Genomic DNA, 21,053 nt, shown 5'->3' with positions numbered 1-21,053 from the left:
GGGATAGTTTAATTAAAAACAGTTTTGCTGGTTCAGCGAATGAGGTTAGGGAAAATGTTTTGCCAGTGTTCTGATGAATATCTTACTGAGCAGTTCTTGGGCCTTCATGCTTTGAGAAGGGAAGGCAGAGTCACCCTGTGAATACAGAAGTGCCATTTGCATTCCCCATGAAAATCTGCCTAAACTTGGCCAAAGTCTAAGCCTCCCAAACTAGCTGTGTTTGCACATATGCTACAGACCTTTTTGTTAGAAGCTGATTGCAAAGTAAAGTTTGAAAATTCAGTTTTCCTAAAGGGTGTTTCACAGAGCTGCATGCCAATCGCACTGAGTGTGCTGTATGCCCACACAATTCCCACAGCCTCCTCCAGCCCCAGGGCTGCAAGGGGTCAGCAAGGCTTTCCCTGCAGTTGCTCCTTCCAGGTTCTGGGGAGCCCTATGTCTCGAACCAGGAGAACTGAGACCACTGAGACTCTCTCTGCAGTGCCATTATTACCCCCTGCTGGCACACTGGGCATGCAACAGAGGAAGCTTCTATGCTGGGATACAGACAGCTGGGGAGCAGATGGACCGTTAGTGCAGGCAGGGAAGGATAACTGTCAAGGACAATGGAAGTAGTATATTTGTGAGGAAATGAGCACAGGAGGCAGGATAGAGCAGAAGGGGAACATTTATTAGGGTGATAGAGTCTATGATAACCAGAGCACTTCCTTCTAAGTTAACATTTGCTGACCCCACCAATTGACCCATCAGGAATCCTAATAGGCTAGTGGTGTTCAATCCAGCCCCCCGAGCTGTGCCATCTGGCCAGTGAGTCTCCCTGTGTGTCTGGAAATTTGACAGCAGGGAGTGGTGGCAGGATTAATAGCCACTCCCGTGCTGGGGGGAGCCCTACGTGCCAGATGAGGTAGCCCAGCATGCCAGGTGATGCTGGCACATGGTGGGGCCATATATGGTACATGGGGTTGCATTTGCAGACTGACCCTGCACAGGGTCCAGCCTCTGGACTGGTTCCATGTCACTTATCCAGCCCACAGGGTCAGGTGGGTGAACACCGCTGCTGTAGTCACTGAGGACGTTCTCTTCTGGTTGCCTGCTTTTCCACGTTCTCCTGCCCAGTGGGGAAGAGCAGCTCCATGCTGACTTTTACAGTTGTTGCTATTGCTTGGTGCCCAGTTAAGGGCAAGGAAAAGGAGTTCCTGTGTCTGAGCCTAAGCCTAAGAAGGGGATGTAAAGTTAGGTGCTTCCCTATAAAGGAAGAAGGGCAGAGAAAGGGAGAGAGGTGTTGGGGATTTGACTGGAGGGATGTAGTGGCATGGAGGCAGGAATGGCCAGATGAAAAAAGGAGGGAGAACGCAGGAGAAATGGAAAGACCCCGAGGAAACACAGAGGGAGGGTTTGAGGCTGTGTGCAATCATCCAGTTCCCCAAATCCAGGTGTATTAATTCTGCTAATTAATCAAATCTCTGTCCCTTTTGTGAATTCACTTTGTTACTTCACCTGTCCTGATATGACATCTCATTTAATCTTAACATCAGTAGAGCAGGCCCTGGTGGTCTCAGGTCTGCCAGCAGGTGGGATCACAGATGATAAGAACTGCTATACTGGGCCAGACGAAAGATCCATCTAGCCCAGTATCCTGTTTTCCAACAGTGGCAAGTAGTGGCCTTCGTCTCACCCATATTCTAAGACTTGTAAATCATCTGTGAAGAGAGACTACCACCAGGCTGTTCTGTTCGTGGTCTGACTTCTCCAAGTCCCCCTCAGTTTTTTAAAAGTTATGTTTGTTCATATGTTAGGAGGTTGGTGGGAAGCACACTGGCATTGTGTAGGGACTGCTTTCTTTACCAAGGAGAAAACTGGTCTCCAGGAAACATGCCAACTATATCCACTCGCAACTTCTTCACTGATGATAGCCCTCAAAGGTATTTGTTTCACCCCCCAAAACAGAGACCAATGTGATTCTGCATGAATTTCTGATAAGAAACACTGGGAGCTCTGTGAACTTACGTCGTACCAAAAATACTTTGAGGGTCAAAGGTATCGGAACAAACCCAGACAGTACTCTGAAGTATGCCAAGGTTTATTTTAAAACTTTTGGCTCTGTTTCCTGTAGCAGTTAGAGTCCAGACTTTCAGAAGTGTTTAGTACCCGACAGCTCCTGTTGTTCTCATGGTACATTCCTTAAATTCTAGGGAGATAATTGCTGGAAAATCCAGCATCTTCACTTAGGTGCCAGCGTGGGAGCTGTTTTATCTTGCCATTTTTGATCCCGATTTGGACTATTGAACGCTTCTCAAAATCTGGGCCCAAAGACCTTTTCAATTCTCCTTCTGTGAATATTTATAAAGATTCAAAATATTTCCTCGGCTCTCTGAAGCCAAGTTGTTTTAAAACATAAGACCATGACACCTTGTTCCAATTCATCACTTTTTTCTCCCAACCTTTGACATAGTTGCATAGGAATTATTGTCTGGTGTAGCTTAATGCAATCATTGTGGTATACCCAAGATGACCACACATTAGTCTGTTGCTACTATCTCTGCCATAATTATCAAGCTATTTGTAACTGCAAATTCACCTAGGTCAACTATCTCCTTTTTTTTACTTTTCTTTTCTTAACTTCTGCATGATATACCGAACCTAATTGTTTCACTATTTCTTTCTCCCAATTTATATTTTTCCACCTGTTGTGTCTCTCTTGTTTATGCTTAAATTATAAACCCTGAAAGGCAGACATTATCTTTTTTAAAAAAAAAATGTATAAAACTAGTGCAGGGGGCCCACTAAAGAAAGTTAGCTGGTAGAAATTCTAGCTTTCTGGGTTTTTTTGGGTAACCAAAAGTTTCTCTAGTATTGATAGGTAACGTTAAATTTCTAAGTATGTCAACAGTAGGTTTGAAATTTGTTCTGGTTCATTCTAAAGTATCTTTGTGGGCATAAAATCACTTAAAAATATTTTCCTAGTAATCCAGTTGATGTGTTCTGTACCTTTTGAGCATGTAGAGCCAGATCCAATACCTAATAAAGTTAATTTAAGCATTTCTATTCCTTTAGTAGAAACTGGATTAGGCCCTTAAAGTTAATATGAAAAAGTTGTACCAGATGTTCAGTATTAATACTTCTCACCTTCTCTCTGACAGCATTGCAAAATCATTTCAAAGACTGCAGATGACAAGTTTGTCTTCCTCACCCTGCTTTAAACATGAATTGATCAATTGGAGTTTGGAAAAAACAATGCTTGCCTCTTACAAAAGAGGAATATTCTGTTTCAAACTAATTTTAATATATTAACATGGATCAAATAACTTGTGTATTCAGTTAACATCTGTGGATCTTTTGTCTTAGCACTGCTTCCCATCTCCCCAGTTTTTAATACTTTTCCCCTCCTAACCTAGTCCCTCTAAGGCCTGGGTTATTGCTGCTGGTATTTTTCTCCATCAGACTGGCTGGATCATTTTGTTTTCATAGTCAATACTGCAAATTAATGTTGCTATTTTTCGCCAGGAGAAGTTTTTGGTTATGTTTTTGTGTTGGTTTCTGGTCCCAGTGTCTGTCTGATAACCACTGGTGGAACATACTGATTCTAAAAGTAATGTGCTGCCACAGTGCTACCTAGTCCTGTCTTCCCTCTCTGCCGCCACTCCCCAAAAGAGAAAGAGAGTTGGAACAGGGAGCAAAGACCAGAGGAGTTTTCCATAGTTTTTTCTTTCTGTTTTCATGTTATGGCTTTTCTGTTTGCTTGGGTTTGCTGTTCTAGGACCCAATAACTGATTGAGTCAAACAGTAATTGTATAACTGAATCTAACACTGGGTGGGTTGCAATCTTTCCCACATTTCTCAGATTTTTCTTCCATCTTCACTCTTCTGCCCATGACATGTACTCACTTTACCAGGTTTAAAAGCAGTCTTAGTCCTGTGGTATTGTATTCCTGTATAGTGCAATAATCCTTTTTTCTTTTTTTTTTTTGTATCATGGTAGCAATGGGGCCCCCCAGCTAGGGATCACCATGGTAAGTAGTGCTCAAATGAATAATAAAAAGTTGTATTGGCAACTCCCAACATTCATGTCAGAACATGGCATGCAAAGCCATTTTCCTCGGCACACCACAGCTGGCCAACGCAGAGCCTGGGCTGCTTGCAGCAGGTGGCCAGAAGGCTGCAGGCAGCCCGGGCTCTGTGGCAGGCAGCAGCTGCCTAGAGCTTGGGCTGGCAGCACCTGGGAGGCTACAAACAGCTGCACCAGCTGTGTGGCTGTGGTGGATGTGTGTGTACCTCCAGTGCATGGTCAGGAAGGGAACTGAGGGCAGTGCAACCCTGCCGTTTGCCCAGAAGTACGTGTGCAACTGCTGCTGCCACAGAGCTAGTGCTGGGGCTGCAGAATCTGGTGCAGCTATGGCGGCAGCTGGACATGTGCCTTGGGGTGGACAGCGGGGGGGGGGCCAGGGTTGTGTTGCTCCAGACCCCTTCCTCACTGTGCACCCAGAGGCACATGCCTCTTGGAGTTGGTTCCATGGTGTCAGAACTGGCCTGAGGAGCCCGGCGCAGGTGTTTGCAGCCTCCTGGCTGCCTACCACAGTTGACCCAGGTTCTGGGCAGTTTCAGCAAGCGATGGGCAGGCTGCAAACAGCTGCACCAGGCTCCAGAGCCCTGGCACCAGCTTCGTGGCACCAGTGGGTGCACATGCAGCTCACGGCACATGGCAGGAAAGTGCAGCCACAGTCCCTCTCCCACTGTCTGCCTGGAGGCATGCATGCAGCCACTACCTGCAATGAGGATTGGGCCCCTCACAGCTCCCCCACCTCTGGCACGTCAAGCTGAGGCGTGGGTGGAGGTTGGAGTGTTTTTGGCACTAACTGAAAACATTGCTGACCCGTGTCTTAGAACCGATCTATATGTTGAGCTCAATGGATGTGTTCTACAGACAGGCAGGAGGAGCTCCAGGTAATTAAGGACTTACCAAATTCTGAGTTTTGTGATTTTTACATTCTGCCTTCCAAAAAGTGCACATCTTCTTTGGGGGTACGGTATGCATGTAAATGTGGTTATTGTGAGTTAAGGTACAAGAAAAAATGTGAGTAGTCTCTACCTTATTGAGTGGGGTTACTGTCTGGAAAGGTGTACTCATCCTGCAGTTCTTTTGACTATGCTAGTTAAGGCAGAATTGATTGTTTCATGAGCTTGAATTTTAGTTTTACAATTTGGCAGATTTTTAAATGCTTTAATCTGAAATTTGGCATACAGTTTGTACCCTTCCCTCCCACCTCAATTTAATGTTTTCAGATATTACCAGAGATGCTCACTGTTTTCGAGTGTGTTCCAGTTATCAGATTAGTTTGTGGACATTTTCAGCAGTTGAATATTATCAGGTTACCTCCTGCTTGATGTTATGGATCAGATGGATGTTTCTTCTCTGACCATATCCAAAGCAGGGAAATAGGACACGTTTTAAGTGGTGTGCACACCAGTGTAGGACCTACTTCCATTGTTTTAAAGACAAAAAACCCTTTTTACTTGCATTTTGAATAAAAGTGCTAGGAACATGTTTTTAAACATGATTTATATTCCTAGGCTAAACGTGGACAAAGGGGCATTCAGAGGCATAACAGGAGCAGTGGCCCACAAGGCAGCACTAACTACGGCACTGCTGGCAGTGTAGCCAGCTACCAGCTTCAGCAACAGTTTTCACCCCAACACTCAAAGGTGGTGCTCGAGACTAGTGCCCCAGTCACCTCCTGTCCTCCCAGTTATGCTACTGGTGGCATTGTTGAGGTTGCATCTAGAATACTTTATATAATTGAATGTACTTCAGTTTCATGGATAAGGTTGACCAATTGGAAGAAACTGAAATGTGATTAAAAATAGTTATTGGACTGGGAAGGGCTGACTTACAGCCTTCCTTTTGATCATTATTAGTTTAGAGCCTCCTGTACACATTACGCTTATGTCATGATTAGCATGTTAATCATTTGATAAAAGGCAAGAGTACTACACTTGCACCCAATTTAAGGTGCCCTAAAATAGTAAGCTAGCCATAAAAATATTCAACATATTCTCAAATGTGATGTTATGGCTGATTTCTATGGCTCCTTAAATTGAACATGTAGGAGGTTGGGGCCAGGGCTGACAATCAGGTGTTTGTTGTTTCCAGCCAGGCATCTCACTGGGATCTCAAACTGCAAACTGGCAAGTAGAAAGGGTGCAGTTGGGATCTGATCCTTGAACCCAAAATTGTGCCTCCTGTCATGCACTCGCTCCATGGCAGGAGGCACGATTGTTAGGATTGGGGATCATATCCCATTGCATCTTTAAATAAACGTGTAGCAGGGGCCTAGCTTAAAAAGATCTTTAACACTTTAAAAACAAAGCCAAGGTTACTGTTCAGTAAAAAGGCAAAATCTGGGGACAACAGTGACATGCAAGACTGGAAAATGAGACTTGTTTTTGAGAGGGGTTTCTGTGCAAAACATTATGGACCTTATGGTCAAATGTTTGGTTTAATATTTGTAACTTTTTCATTGTGATCATGTTTGAGAGCTCCAAAGCACTGTACATGGGGTAAATCACATGAAGCAATGAGAAAAAGTGACTTTTAAATTAATGATTCAAAAGAAAAATCTGAATGTGTAGTTTGGCTGAGCAACAAAGAAGATAAATGGCTGCCTGTTTTTATTTGAAAAGTCATAGAATCGTAGGGCTGGAAGGGACCCTGAAGGATCATTGGGTCCAGCCCCCTACATGAGCAGAAAAGACATCTGGGGCCAGGTGATCTCAGCCAGGGGTCCATGCTTCTCTTGAAGACCTCTACGGTAGATGATTGCACCACCTCTCGGGGGAGATTGTTCCATAGTCTGGCCGCTTCCAGGAGTTTGTGGCCATTATTTCTAGTTTTCCCCCAGGGCGCCCAGTGAACAGTTATTCACCAAGCCCCTGACGTATGCCTCTGATATAGTGGTAAGCTGCAATCAGGTCCCCTCTCAGCCTTCTTTTCTTTAGGCTGAAGAGTCCAAGATCCCTCAGCCTCTCCTCATATGACTTTCCATGCGAGTCCCTGATTGTACAGGTGACCCTTCTCTGGACCCTCTTGAGCTTTAGCATGTCCTTGTGGAAGTGCGGCGCCCAGAACTGGACGCAATACTCCAGCTGCAGCTGTACCAGTGTTGAGTAGAGTGGGAGAATCACTTGTTTGGTTTTACTTGAGATGCATCGATTGATGCATGCCAGAGTTTTATTCGTCCTAGCAGCTACTGCGTCACATTGCTGGCTCATATTCATTCTGGGATCTATTGTTACCCCCAGATCCCTTTCATTTGTAGTGCCAGTCAGGTTAGCTATGACCAGTCTACAGGTGTGCTGGGGGTTCTTCCTTCCCAGATACAGCACTTTGCATTTCTCCATGTGGAACCTCATCTGGTTCTGTTCTGTCCAACATGCCAACCTGTCTAGGTCTGCTTGGCTAGCCTATCTGCGGGTGTGTCCGCACAACCCCATATCTTGGTGTCGTCCACGAACTTGGCCAGTGGGCATTTCACCCCCTCATCCAGGTTGTTGATGAAGATATTGAACAGCACTGGGCCAAGTACTGACCCCAGGGGTATGCTGCTGCCCAGATCTCACCAGAGCAACACTGATCCAGGACTCTGTGTCCTACCCTGCAACCAGTTTCACACCCACTGGACTGGCCTGCAGTTGAGCCCGATATCTTCCAGTTTTCTGGAATCTCGTGGGATACCAGGTCAAAGGTTTTCTGGAAGTCGAGGTATATGATGTCAATCACTTTTCTCTTGTCCAAATGACGAGTCACCTGATCATAGAAAGAAACGAGGTTGGTCAGATAAGACCTGCCCATGATGAAGCCATACTGGCTGTCATTCAGTGTCATGCCTTCTGCAAGTTTGTCACATATAGCCTCTTTGATGAATGTTTCTAGGATTTTCCTTGGAATAGAAGTTAAGCTAATTGGCCTGTAGTTTCCCAGGTCCTCACGCTTCCCCTTCTTGAAGATGGGCACAACATTCACCCTCTTCCAGTCTTCAGGGATTTCTCAAGGGGCCCATGATTTTTGAAAGACCTTTGCCAGGGGCTCTGCGATTACTTCGGCCAACTCTTGTAGCAGTCTTGGATGTAGACTGCTACAATTTCTTTAATTGTTCGTACACCAGTTCTATGGCAATGGTGGGAATGGTGTCAATCCTGTCCTGCTCGTTCAGTGCCCTACCTGGTGTGTTGTTGCCCTTGGTCTTGTGAAGGACCAAGGCATAGTCATTTAGGAGTTCTGTTTTTTTCCCCGAGCAGTAGTGACCAGGTATCCCGAGGCATTGAGCAGTGGCCCCACACTCCCATTAGTTTTTCTTTTACACCCTGTGTAGGTAAAGAAGGACTTCTTGTTGTCCTTGATTATTGTAGCTAGTTTTAGTTTGGTTTCTGCTTTAGCTTGCCTAATCTGGTTTCTAAAAGTGCAGGCCATTGTCAAGTAGTTTTCCTTAGAGGCTTCCATTGTTTGTACGCCTCTTTCTTTTTCTGTAGGAGGGCTGCAACTTCCCTGCTTAGCCAAGAGGGTTTTTTGACCCTTCTGCTGCTACTTCTCTGTAAGGGAATGGATTTTTTCTGAGCCTTAAGGAATGTGGTGTTAAGGAATGACCATTCTTCTTGTGCTCCCTTTACCTGTGGTCCTTGGTCTCTCATAGCATTCTCTACTAGTGACCTGAGCTGCTTAAAAATTGCATTTTTTAAGTCTAAGACTTGGTATCTGTTTTGTCAGCCTTGCGACAGACTGTAAATGTAATGATTTCATGGAGTAAATGCCAAACAAGGAAGGGCTATTTTATGGTGTTACAAGGAGACAACCACCTATCAGAATAAATGTATGAAGTTTGTAGCATGAGACTCCAGCCCATGGAGCTTTAGTTGTGGCTGGAAGCCACAGTTCATAAACTGCCATGACACAGGCTGAGTGCCTGGGAAACTTACCTGGAGGTACGCTGCCTACTGTGGAGGTGGTGGTACAGCAGCACTGCTGCAACAATTCAAAAACTCCTGCTCCTTTCAACTTGAAGGACACACACCAGCTGACATCATAAAGACTGAGAAGCCAGAACAGGACCTGAGATCAAGAGGTAAAGAGAGGCAGTGGGACCTGGTGTTGGGAAAGCAACCAGGAAGCCAGTCCTGTGGGGCATAGGGTATGAGTCTTACATTCAGCCCTAGAGGGATGAAACCTCAAGCATCCTAACTCCAATAGCCAGTAGGGGCTTAGCCCTACCAAAGACTATGGCTAAAGCCTTTATTAAGATTTACGTTGCCATTTTGTGAATGACTGGGGGAGCTGTAATTTTGAGTTATTTTCATAAGACTGTTTTGCCAGCACTATTTCATAAGAGTCCTTGATTGTTTCCCGAACAACATCATGGTTAGTGCCTAGACGGGTTGTAGGGGAGGTGGAGCCCCAGGCCATTGGCTCATTGTGAAGTGAGTAGACCTGATGAGAGAGGAAATGACCTTATACCACTGGACCCTCCCCTTTTCTTTTGACATCAAAGGCATGGCAGACAAACTGGAGAGAGTTACTTCTCTGGATGGTTACTAATAGTGGGCTTTGACTGCCGGCTCCGCTACAAATTTGAACAAAGTAAAATTTAGGCCAGATATTATAGGGGGAAAAATTCCTAACATCAAGGTTTGTTAGATTATGAAACAAAGGATGTGGTTCAAGTTCCATTGTTAGTCACTCAAAATTAGACTGGATGGAATAACAGAATGTGCTGGACGGAACACGTTTCTTTGGGAAGGGGATGAACACAATGACTTTGTCTTCTGCGTTTATGTCACCTCCATGATCCATTTCCTGAAAATCTGCTTCTATAATTGGTTAATAACATCACAGCCTCATCCACACTGGACTCCATTTATCCTTCTTGGTAACACCATTTTTGGAGATCATATGCCCAGAGACTGAGAGAGCTGCTTGTTCAGGGAAGTGTTGTATCTGTACTACATGAACAGTCATTGTCAGGGGTGGGGCGGGGAACAGAGTCAAATTTTCTGTCTCCTTAGATGGAGAAAAGGATGATTAATTGCAAAATAAATGTAAATTGATTCTCTGTTAACTTTTCAGAAAGCTCCAGCGCGTCTGCTACTCCTCAAAGCTTTCTTGTACTGCATCTCCATTGCTTCACTTGGGCACCATTGAGGCAAGAGGGAGACTAGTAGGCGTTGGATCCCCTGTCTTGTGCTGGAAAAGCTAGGATCAAAGTGTAGGCAGTCAGTAGATTTCCGACTTCATAATTTGACCTAGTAGAAGTTTTTAGCTTCTGTTTCCTTTGGCAGCAGTGAGATGGTACTTGTCTGCTTGGGAAAGGTGTTACTGTGTTAAATAACTTTGAACCAAGTTTGAATAATCTTTGGTGTAAAAAACCCGAAAGAAACAAACAAAAAAGAAGTCCTGTACTCAGTCTTATATTTGCTCATGATCCAATATTCTTGGATATATTACACTGATTCCATCAGAAGGAGGAAACAAACTTTTTTTTTTTAAAATACCTTCCTGAGTAGGAATTAAAAATACGATTTCTTTTAAAATCAGTTTATGAACATAGTATTCTTTCTCCAGTGTTATTGTACTACCATTATTAAAGTCTGTGGGAATCTCCTAGTAAAGTTTATGATTAATTATGTCTCTAAAATATTGCACAATGCTTTGGATTCAGGAAAAAATAGTTTGATAGGGTTCCAGTAACTGCTTCCATTGGCCATACACTTACAGCTATTGCAGATTTATTTTGTTTTTATCATTGAATTTCAAGATAGATTGGCTGCTATATAGCTGTTATCTCAGAACATTTAAAACACTGTGCAGATTTCTTTAGATTCAATAGCTCCCTCACATGAATTTTTGTCATGCTGAGCTGATGTCTTAAAAGTAAGCCAGTCTTACAAGTATTTAAAAATTGAACTTATTTTGCCAGACTGTATGTCGCCAAGAAACTAGTCTTTCATAATTAGTTTTAAAATGTCATTCCTTCTGTGTTGCAAGCTAACTTTGGTTAATTATTTTAGCATAACGCCAGCCAATGGATTAGCTAGTCCTTATGATTGCACAAAGCCTGTGAAATACTCCTGAAAATGAGGAATTCTGTTCTTATTATTTGTACTGTACTACCATACTGCCAGATAGCGTCAGATTGTAAAGATACGTTTTACTAAAACCATTATCTACTAGTCAGACAGATGTAATATACTAAATATTTGAGAAAACTGTATTGTTACTCTAAGTTTTATGATTTCACTGTCTGAAAAGATTCTAATGTTCAAAGGATATAATCTCTTCTGTACAAACTTCTATGGTGGTGTTTTTAATTTCATTGGTTGGTTGAAGTGATTTATCCGTATCCTCAATATGTCTGATGTGTTAAACTCGCAAAGATCATTAAGATAGTTTTGAGAATGAAAGCTTTTGACTTAAAAGCTCTCTATCCAGTTAAAAATTACCCTATGTTTTCTTTATTTCCGTTTTTCCTGGTGCTGTCTATATTGAGTCTTCCAAAGACTTGACTCAGGATTCCTTAAATATATTAGATTGCAAAACCAGTGTCCAAGTTCTTTTAAAAAACAAGACAGAACTTCCTAATTCTAACTTTATTTTTGTTTTTAAAGTCTGGGTCAGGGCCTCTAAAATAAGGCTGGAAGGTATAAAAATTGGGCTTTGACTTAAAACAGGGATCTTTATATTTATCTGTTGTATGCTACATCTTGATATAGTGAGTGCCTCCTGTCCCATTTACAGTTCCATAAACCACTTTGTCCTTTACATTCATTATGATATAGCTTTCCCATGGCAATTTCTCTAAACTTAAGAGAAATTGCTTATGTGGAAAATTAATATTAGGAAAGTGTTTAGGTATTTTTAGCTGCTTAGCACAATGTAGCAACTGGAAACAAGGATGAGAGCCAGAACATCATGAACAGCTAGCTCTCCGCGGACCACCAGACAGTGCTCAGACCACAATGTAAGAAACATTGACCTGACTTAAGAAATACAGGATGCCACCTGGAGTTTGCAGATATAATAAACTTGAAAAATTAGTTCAAATGATTTTTAAGAACTTTGTTCTTGGGGGAAGCAGAACTTGATAGCAGGAGATGGATGTTTGAGGAAGTTCTTCTGTGCTTTAGCTCTTACTAATCATTTTTTTTCAGTATGTAGCACCAAACAGTGCTTTATATTCTCTCAGTATTACAGAATTGGAGGCCAAAGCATGGAACCAGGGCCTGACCTTAACGGACTCTTGCTGCTGGAAGTGCATTCATTTGTTGTTGTTGTCATGGTCCAACCTATAAGATAGTTGGGTTTTTGTACTGCCTGATTGGTAGCAAGGGTCATGAGAGCAAAACAAATCAACAAGACATTTCTAGGCTTTACCGCCTGGAAAATTCTTACCTCTTCTTCAGCCATACAGTGGCCCGCAGCTGCCAAATAAATCTGCTTCATGCAAGGCACTAATGGAAGATCTGCAGGAAAAGTCTCAATGGCCAGCAGTTGGCACTTCTGTGAGATTTGAAGAATCATAGATTCATAGATTCATAGATTAAGGGTCGGAAGGGACCTAGTAGATCTTCTAGCCCGACCCCCCCGCCAGGGCGGGAGAACAACAAAAAACCCCAAAAAGAGAAATGGGACTCAAACGAGTCCAGCCAGGTAGGCATCCAGCCTCTTCTTAAAAGACCCCCAGGGTAGGGGCCAGCACCACTTCCCTTGGAAGTTGGTTCCAGCTCCTAGCCGCCCTAACTGTGAAGTAGTTTTTGCGGATGTCCAATCTATACCTCCTCTCCATCAACTTGTGCCCATTACTCCTTGTTATGCCAGCGGGCGCTAGGGGAAACAGCGTCTCCCCCAAACCCTTCTGGTCCCCCCTAGTGAGTTTATAGACGGTCACCAGGTCCCCCCTCAGCCTTCTCTTGTGGAGGCTGAATAGGTTCAGGTCCCGCAGTCTCTCACTGTAGGGTCTGCCCTGTTGTCCCCGGATCATGCGGGTGGCCCTCCTCTGGACCCTCTCCATGTTGTCCACATCCCTCTTGAAATGGGGCGCACAGAACTGGACACAATACTCCAGCTGTGGCCTGACCAGTGTCGCGTAGAGGGGGAGGATCACCTCCTTGGCTCTACTCGAGATGCACCTGTGGATGCACGACAAGGTCCGGTTAGCCCTGCCAACCATGACCTCGCATTGTCGGCCCATGTTCATCTTGGAGTCAATAATGACTCCAAGATCTCTTTCTGCCTCCGTGCTCTCGAGTAGGGAGTTCCCCATTGTGTAAGTGTGCTGCTGGTTCCTACTGCCCAAGTGCAGCACCCTGCACTTGTCCGTATTAAAACGCATCCTGTTCCTGTTAGCCCACCCCTGTAACCTATCCAGATCCCTCTGCAATCTCTCCCTCCCTGCTAGCGTGCTCACCTCCCCCCAGATTTTGGTGTCATCAGCGAATTTAAACAGGTTACTTTCCACCCCATCATCCAGATCGCTGATGAAGAAATTGAACAGCGCAGGCCCCAGGACCGAGCCCTGGGGGACTCCGCTACCCACCTCCCCCCAGGTCGAATATGACCCATCCACCACCACCCTCTGAGTGCGACCCCTCAGTAAACTCCATGTCAGAATGGAGAATATGTAGGATCGAGGTGAGCCTGCTGGAAAGATATAGCTCTAGTTGTGAGAGAAATGAGTAAATGAAAAATGTTATGTCAGCATTAATTAAAATGAAATGTTTAAGTTTAGACTTCTAATGACAAATAATCAATTTAAAGAAAAATGGCTTGATTTTTTTTTTAAATCTTTGCTCTTGCTTGTAGTGTTTAAATATTGGAACATGACTAGCCTCTTGCAGCGACCAGGGGGAAAAATAACCTAAAAAATTTAAAAATCCTTTTCTCTCTACTGCTTCCCAGTCAGAAATATGAAATATCCATGATATAGGGAACTGGTATTGGTGCAGCTTTTGATTTCAGGACGGAGGCTCAGAAATAATTTTCTTTATATTCTTGCAAACTAAAGGTCATGAAGTAGATGACAGTCATTCATAGAGCATTAGCATGAGTACTTTAACAAGTATTCCAGGAAAACTCCAAATTCAATAAAGCTGTTGTTATGAGGTTGTTGATTTTTGGGAGATATCGTCTATGTATCAAATGCATAGTGCTAACGAGGAAGTTGGATAAAATGAAATTAATAGAATATATTGTAAAAATGAATTATTTTCTTTCAAAAATAAAATCTTTCCGTTAGAAATAAACACCCTTAAACATCCTATTTACTTAATCGCATGAAAATCTGAACGTGTTCAATGATTTTTATATTTATTTCAGTGAAGGTACAAACATGAACTTGTGCAGATATATCCTATTGTCCTTTGACAGTGGAAAGTTAGATCTTTAGTTTTGGATTTCTGTAATTTCTTATGTTAAGGAATTGAGGGTAGTGAATAGAGGTTCCTTTTGATGAACTTGTCATAAAATCTCATTTTACTCATTTGATGCTGTTCTGTAAACTGTCGAGCTAAATTAAAATCTGAAGCTTGTTTTCATTGCTGTGGAAAACGTTTCCAATCAGCTCATAAAAGCCCTGAAATTGCCTGTTGAACAAATGTACCCTGTATCCAAAAGAAGGGTTTCTACCCACTCTATTAAAAGAATAACCACATAGAGAAGCAGATTCAAATGATCTTATTACAGAAAATCAGTGGCGTTGAAGACGGGAATTGAAGCAATAATGCCAGGATTTTACCAGCTCCCAAGAAGATCAGAGGAAATGACCTTGTTGGGTTTTTAAGTAAAATGCTGGTCAATATTTTGGATATAAGCACAGTGGCTACCTGAAGGTTTGGAACAGAGCCAGATATCAGCATTTGATTACATGGTCTTACTGACTATAGACAAAAAGAAAAGGAGAAGAGAGAGAGGGTAGGATGAATCTTCTTTGTTATTTTAAGGTTAAAAATGATTCTGTTGTTCAGAATCTTATTTTTTTTCTGCCAGAATAAAATATTTTGTGGAAGTTGGCAAATGATAGAAAAAAATGTGTAGCAGTTTTCTGTAGTGTAAATCAATAGAATGATATTTTAAGATTTACAAGTTAAAATTTATTGCAAATATCATATATGACACCAGGGCATGTATAGAAATAAAGTACATAGACATATGTATGTGTCTATGCATGTGAGAGAGAAAGACATTAAGAGATTCATTGTTTTTGGCTGGAGGTTTGTTACAGACTGCTGGGATGACTAAACCAAAGACTCTGTGGTAGCCAGTGTGAAATCCTCAGCAAGGAAGACATTTTAGAGGTTAAAAATATAGAAATGTAGGAAAATGAAGCACCTCTCAGGTTGTCACTGGAGTCTTCCTATTGTGGGCAGAATCAGCACATAATGAGACACGCCTTAAGAAAGGCTGAAAGAACTAAGATTATTTAGTCTGTAGAAGATTTGATATTTTAAAATATCTGAGGGTGGGTATAAAGAGTATGGCGATAGACTTTTTTTGTGGCTGTAGGGGATAGGACTAGGAGCAATAGTCTCAAACTCCAGCAGGAGAAAATTTAAGTTGAAGATTAGGAAGAACTTCCTGACTATGAGGGTGGTTGAATGTTGAAACAGTGGACCTGGAGAAATTGTGCGGTCTTCATTCCTGGAACTTTTTTGGAGGAGGTTAGATAGACACTTGGCTGGGATAGTTTAGCCAGGAATGATCCTGCCTTGAGCAGGGGGGTGGATTAGATGATCTCATGAGGTCCCTTCCAGCCCTGCTTTCCCCATGTTCTTTTTATTTTTGTAAACTGATCATGCTGCACCTTTAAAATTATTATTAATTTTGAGGCACAGCTATTGTTTATCAACTTCTGTGATGCAGCCAGGTTTAAGAAAACTTTTATCTAATCCTTTCATAATTCGTATGTTCACGAAACAACTAAGAGGAGAATAGGAGCAGATAGAAAATGAAGGTTAAACTTGAAAGAAATCCAAATATTAAATGGTAAAACATGTCAGCCCTAAGTTACAGGTATATCTTCATGTTCAACAACTTTTATAAAAAAAAATACTGTTTATCAAAATAATTTTAAAAGTTCACATGTATGCTAACCTTAAAGAAATTGTTTGCATATCATAGGTTAATGAGTAGATGATAAAAAGGTAACCTTACATATTATATTATTTTCACTTTTAGGGACTGTTAATTTCAGAAAGTAGATGTGACCACGTATTTAAATGTAAACGTAATTTGTGAATATAAAAATCTTTGAGCAGCACATCTAACCCACCATTGTTCTTGCAATGTAAGCTTCATCATAGATGTGGTGTTACATATAGCACATCCTCTTGACAGCTTATAGGTCAGTATGGAACCCTTCCATTTTAAATTGTTTTGACAACCATGGTGAACATAGCTGCTGCTCTCCTAGGAGAAACTACAAGTTTTCAGATGCTCAGAATTTTTCTCCCAGAGCAAGAATGGCCACTCTAGGAGGACGAATGACTTGGGAACAACCAGGGGTAAATCACTCCCAGGAGAGTTTCTCCTAAGAAAGTGAATGTCTGTGTGCATTCTCTCCTGAGAAAAGCCACTGAACAATCCTAGGGTGTTTAATTCTGGCCCCTCCCCCTTGGGAAACAATGTGTTGCTTACTGGATTCTGCTACTCCAGCCAAGGGAGAAGAACATGCTCCCTTCACAATCCCCATATTATGCTGCAGGGTGACGCAAGCCAACCCTGAGCAGTCTGGGTAAGCCAGTCAGCGCTACCTGTGCATTTTTGCCATCTGTCTCCAGGTAGACTTAGGGAGCTTGCAGAGCATGCTGAGATGTGTGCTCAGGGTCCCCCTGACTGTACAATGTCTGCATTGTAAGCTGGCTGCCCTGACATCTGTTCAGGTATCTCCAGGTAAATTTTTTTCTGCCAGGAAAACAAATTTGGGAGAATTCTCTCAGATCACTCAAATGTGCATGTGCAGTCTTGGTGTGAACCTGGAAGTGTTTATGTTCTTGCATTTAAGCTTGGGTAGCTATCTTGTTGGCTTTCCCAATCTCACCAATCTATTTTTGATTAGCTGCTCATTTCAGTACTTTTTAATTTGAGTTCTTTAATCATGAAGAAATGTGTTGTTTAAGACTGTTGGCTTGGAGAATCATAGGGATACCTCCTTATATCATTCAGTGCCAAAATTTTAAGTTGCCTCTTGGACCTGAAATGAATGTTAATTTCTTTTAGGATTATAGTGCTGTTCTAGAGACATCATTTTGCCAAAAGAGAGAGAGCTTCAGGAGGAGATTTGGTCATACATTAATGTTTAGAATCCTTGTGGATATCATTTTTTCATTCTCCATGGTGGATGGTAATGGTTACAAATTGCTAGGCAGTGTACAGACCTATGGATCTCCTTTTCTTTCAGTACAGAAGGAAGGTAGTATAAAGGCAGATATCAGCTATGGTTAGGTTGCTGGAAAATAAAAAATGCTGGTTTAGCTGAGAACACTGATTACTTAAAGCTGTGGCTTAAAGTGGGGAAAATGTGCTATGCTTAAATTTAGTTAATAAGTAAAGATAAAAATAGATGGTTAAATTTCAGTTTTTTAGTACCCTTTGCAAAATGTGTCCGGCCAAATTGCATTTCTGGATGGCTCTACCATGAGTAAAAAACCCACTTCACTGTTGATGTTGTACAGCATTTTTATTAAACCAGATTGTTCTCATTTTGGGACAACTGATCAAAAACTTGCTGATAAAGGATTATTAATGTAACATGAAATGTAGTTAAGAAGGTTCTAATTACAATGCTCTTTGTTACGGGGACTCCTTCAAACTAATTAGCTCTGAATGGCATTATTTCCCTTGCCTTTGGCATTGGAATAATTAGCTTGCAACTGAAGAAGTGAGTGTTAATTTATTACTGAATCTGAATGTATTTTTTTAAAGGAAAATGCCGTTTTGGTTAATGAAGGTTTTTTTGGAAAGCCAATTGATAGTTTAAGCTATTTTTATTGACTAGGGCATACTTTTGCTTTAAGTTCAGAAGGCTTGTTATAGACTTTTGTATCCTGTACATCTATGTAAATGTAAATGATTTCATTATATTAGAAAATTATATAATGTATTTTATTTTAAATTCTTAGTTTACAGGTTGTGACTAATGTAGTATTTCATGGTAGAATTATTTGTTGCATGGCTGGCAGCCATGAATTTCAAGATTATGCTGATAAAATAGCCTGAAACCTTATGACATCATGGTCAATTTCTGTTTTGCTGTATGCGGAAATAGGGGTATGCTAAGACATGTATTAAGTGCTAAAAAGGCATGTAGCCCATCAACTCTGCTGCCAGCACTATTATAAGGAGACATTTCAAGTGTTAAACCATCACAGCTAACTTTCTGCAGAAAACTAAAACCCATGAAGCTAGGATTTCAGACTTAAGCACCAAAGCTTAAGTAACATGGCAGCTTAGGTTGAACACTGAGCCTTCATTCCGTCTTTGCTACTGTATTTTCTTGTAGGCAACATACCTTTCCCCCTAAAAAAACAGCTGCTGGAAACTGGAGTGTGCATTATATGCAAGTAAGAGCAGGTTTTACACTTTATTGTGGGAAGCCAAAAGTAAAATCTGCAGGGAGCAGAATAGTGAGCAGGCTCCTTAGCTACTGCTATTCAGTTATTTACTACAGGGAAAAGGTCTTTCCTCGCCCCTTCATTTTGCTTTTAAAAAACAAGAAGCATATTATATTCCAGAATGTGTTGTATGCAAGAAAGTATGGTATGTGAAGTCTTCAGGTACATGATACAGTTAACTTGTTTCAGACAGAATCCGTTCCTAATATTTTAAATATGTGTTTAGATTAGTTGATAATCGTATAATTAACTTCTTGTACAAACATCTGACACAGTCCTTAAAAATTAGGTTGGATGTTCAGCTCTTCTTACTGCTTGTCTTGTGGGTAATGTCATGGAGCTGGAAGGGACCTCACATGTCGTCTACTCCAGCCCTCTGTACAGATGCAGGATCTGCGGTTCTTAAACCAACTAGATAGATGCTAATCCAACCTCTTGGAAGTCTCCAACGAATGAGATTCCACAACTTTCCCAGGCAGCTTGTTTGTTGTCTTGCTGTTAATGTAGTTGGGATGTGTTTTCCTGAGATTTGTTGTAAATCTGTTCTGCTGCACTTTTAGCCTATTGCTAAGTGCCCTGCTCTCTACAACAGGAAAGAACAGTTTCTTTTGTCTTCTTTGTGGTAGTTCTTGTAAAACAATAGCTTAGCATTAGTGTGATTTTTTTTTTTTTCTTAAATTACTGTTTTTTGTAGAGAAGGGTCAAAACTGAAAGCTGTCACTTCTTTAGAGGGCACCAATCAAGGTGACTACTTCCTAGCATTATCACTAGTAAATTGTGTACTTAAAGTTTAAGTGAAGCATAGTGGCTGTAGGCAACCGAGTTTCTGTCTTTTAAAATAGCTGTATGGTCCATTAATTAGAAAAGTCTTAAGGCAGCAAAAGTGTCTCATATTGAAGTATTGGGACTACTCAAGTTTGTCATTTATAGTCTTCTCTAGGAAACTGAAAATCATATCATGGATGCAATTAAAACATAAAATTGAAGTTAACTACTCTCAGGTTTGTCTTCTCTACCACAGAGACATGACATCCACCTAAAACTGACTGCATAGTCATGCTATCCTCTATATCTAATATTAAAGTTTTGAAAGTACTGGAAATTCTTTGGTGCTTTTCCTGAAATGTGTTATGCTTAAAATATGCAATGTTTTAAAAATTTCTTAATGTACTAGATATATGTTTTAAAGGTGATTTTGCTGCTTGCTGTCGCATTATACAAATGCCATTCCTTTTCCAGTGCACCAACCAAATCAGTCTCCTGTTCTTGAATCCCTCCAGTGGCTTTATGCCCTCTTATCACAGAATGAATCTCCACTTCTTCCATGCCTTGCTACATAATTACTTTCTCAGTGCTGTGTCTGAGCACTCTTCTGCTATGCTATAGACATACCAATGTACCCTAAAATTGTATTATGTATGTGTAGTAATACTGTCTCCTCTTTGATCCTTCTTTAGCTGGCTTGTGGACGGTGTTCACATTGGGTGGTGTGGGAAGTAAACCAACACCACAACAGGAACAGTCCTCACCTCTAGCAAATCAAAGCCTTCTGCTGCTGCTTGTGCTAGCTAATTTGACTGATGCACCAGATTCACCAAATCCATACAAGCAAGCTATTATGTCCTTCAAGAACACACAAGGTTGGTTGGTACCTTTTCTTAATTTTTAGAATGAAGTGAAATAAATGTGCTATTGTTTTGTCCTGACTATTTAAAGTGTTGCCCCTTCCAGCATAGCTGTAATAGAATCCCTCTCCTTGAGGTCCATAGGAGAAATTCTTGAACTTGATTTTCTCAGACCAAAACTCCTGACAGGCAGAGAGGATTTAGATGTAGAATGGCACTGCACCATTCACTTGTTAGGGAGTTTCATAGCTTGCTTTCTTGCAGCATATCCAGGATTTCTGCAGAGCTCTCTCTAACTTCATAAAGCAATGCGAAATGGGAAGGCATCAGAGACAGAAGGATCCTATTGATGGTAGGAACTCCATAGGTGTTAGAAGCCATGGATGGCTTACACCATTCTAAGCTGATTAATTTTACAAGTTTAGTAAACATTAGGGGTGTATGAAGCGGGCCCTATTTGATTCGGATTTGGATTCAGCCCGAATCAGGGATAGTGATTAGATTAATTGATTTGGATCGCTGTCCCTGCTTTGTTTCAGCTAAATCTGAATCTGAAGATTCAATGCTGATTCAGAGAATCGGTGATTTGGACGTAGACAGCTTTAAAAGTATTTTCTACATACCTCGAGGTAGCAGTGCAGCTCCTGAATGCTGCGAGACTGGGGTGCATGGAGGTCTCACAGAAGTGTTGGGGGGGGCTTCCACATGCTCGGTGGCAAACCCAGAAGTGGACTGGAAATATTTCCGGTCCACTTCCAGGTCCACTGGGGAGCATGCTTG

General features: G+C 41.7%; 1 protein-coding gene across 1 annotated transcript in view; it reads left to right on the top strand.

Annotated features, from left to right (window-relative positions):
* The window catches only part of DYM (dymeclin), a 400,582-nt gene that overhangs the window by 119,074 nt on the left and 260,455 nt on the right, over nucleotides 1–21,053 (top strand). Inside the window, exon 8 of the mRNA XM_019518147.1 lies at nucleotides 20,106–20,288. Within this exon, the coding sequence (XP_019373692.1) occupies nucleotides 20,106–20,288 (183 nt within the window). The remainder of the gene's footprint in view (nucleotides 1–20,105; nucleotides 20,289–21,053) is intronic.

Source organism: Gavialis gangeticus, unplaced genomic scaffold, assembly GCF_001723915.1.
Source record: "Gavialis gangeticus isolate Ggan-Ray unplaced genomic scaffold, GavGan_comp1, whole genome shotgun sequence".
Classification (NCBI taxonomy): Eukaryota; Metazoa; Chordata; order Crocodylia; family Gavialidae; genus Gavialis; species Gavialis gangeticus.
The sequence above is the reverse complement of the archived record's forward strand: the minus strand, read 5'-3'. Positions and strand labels throughout refer to the sequence as shown.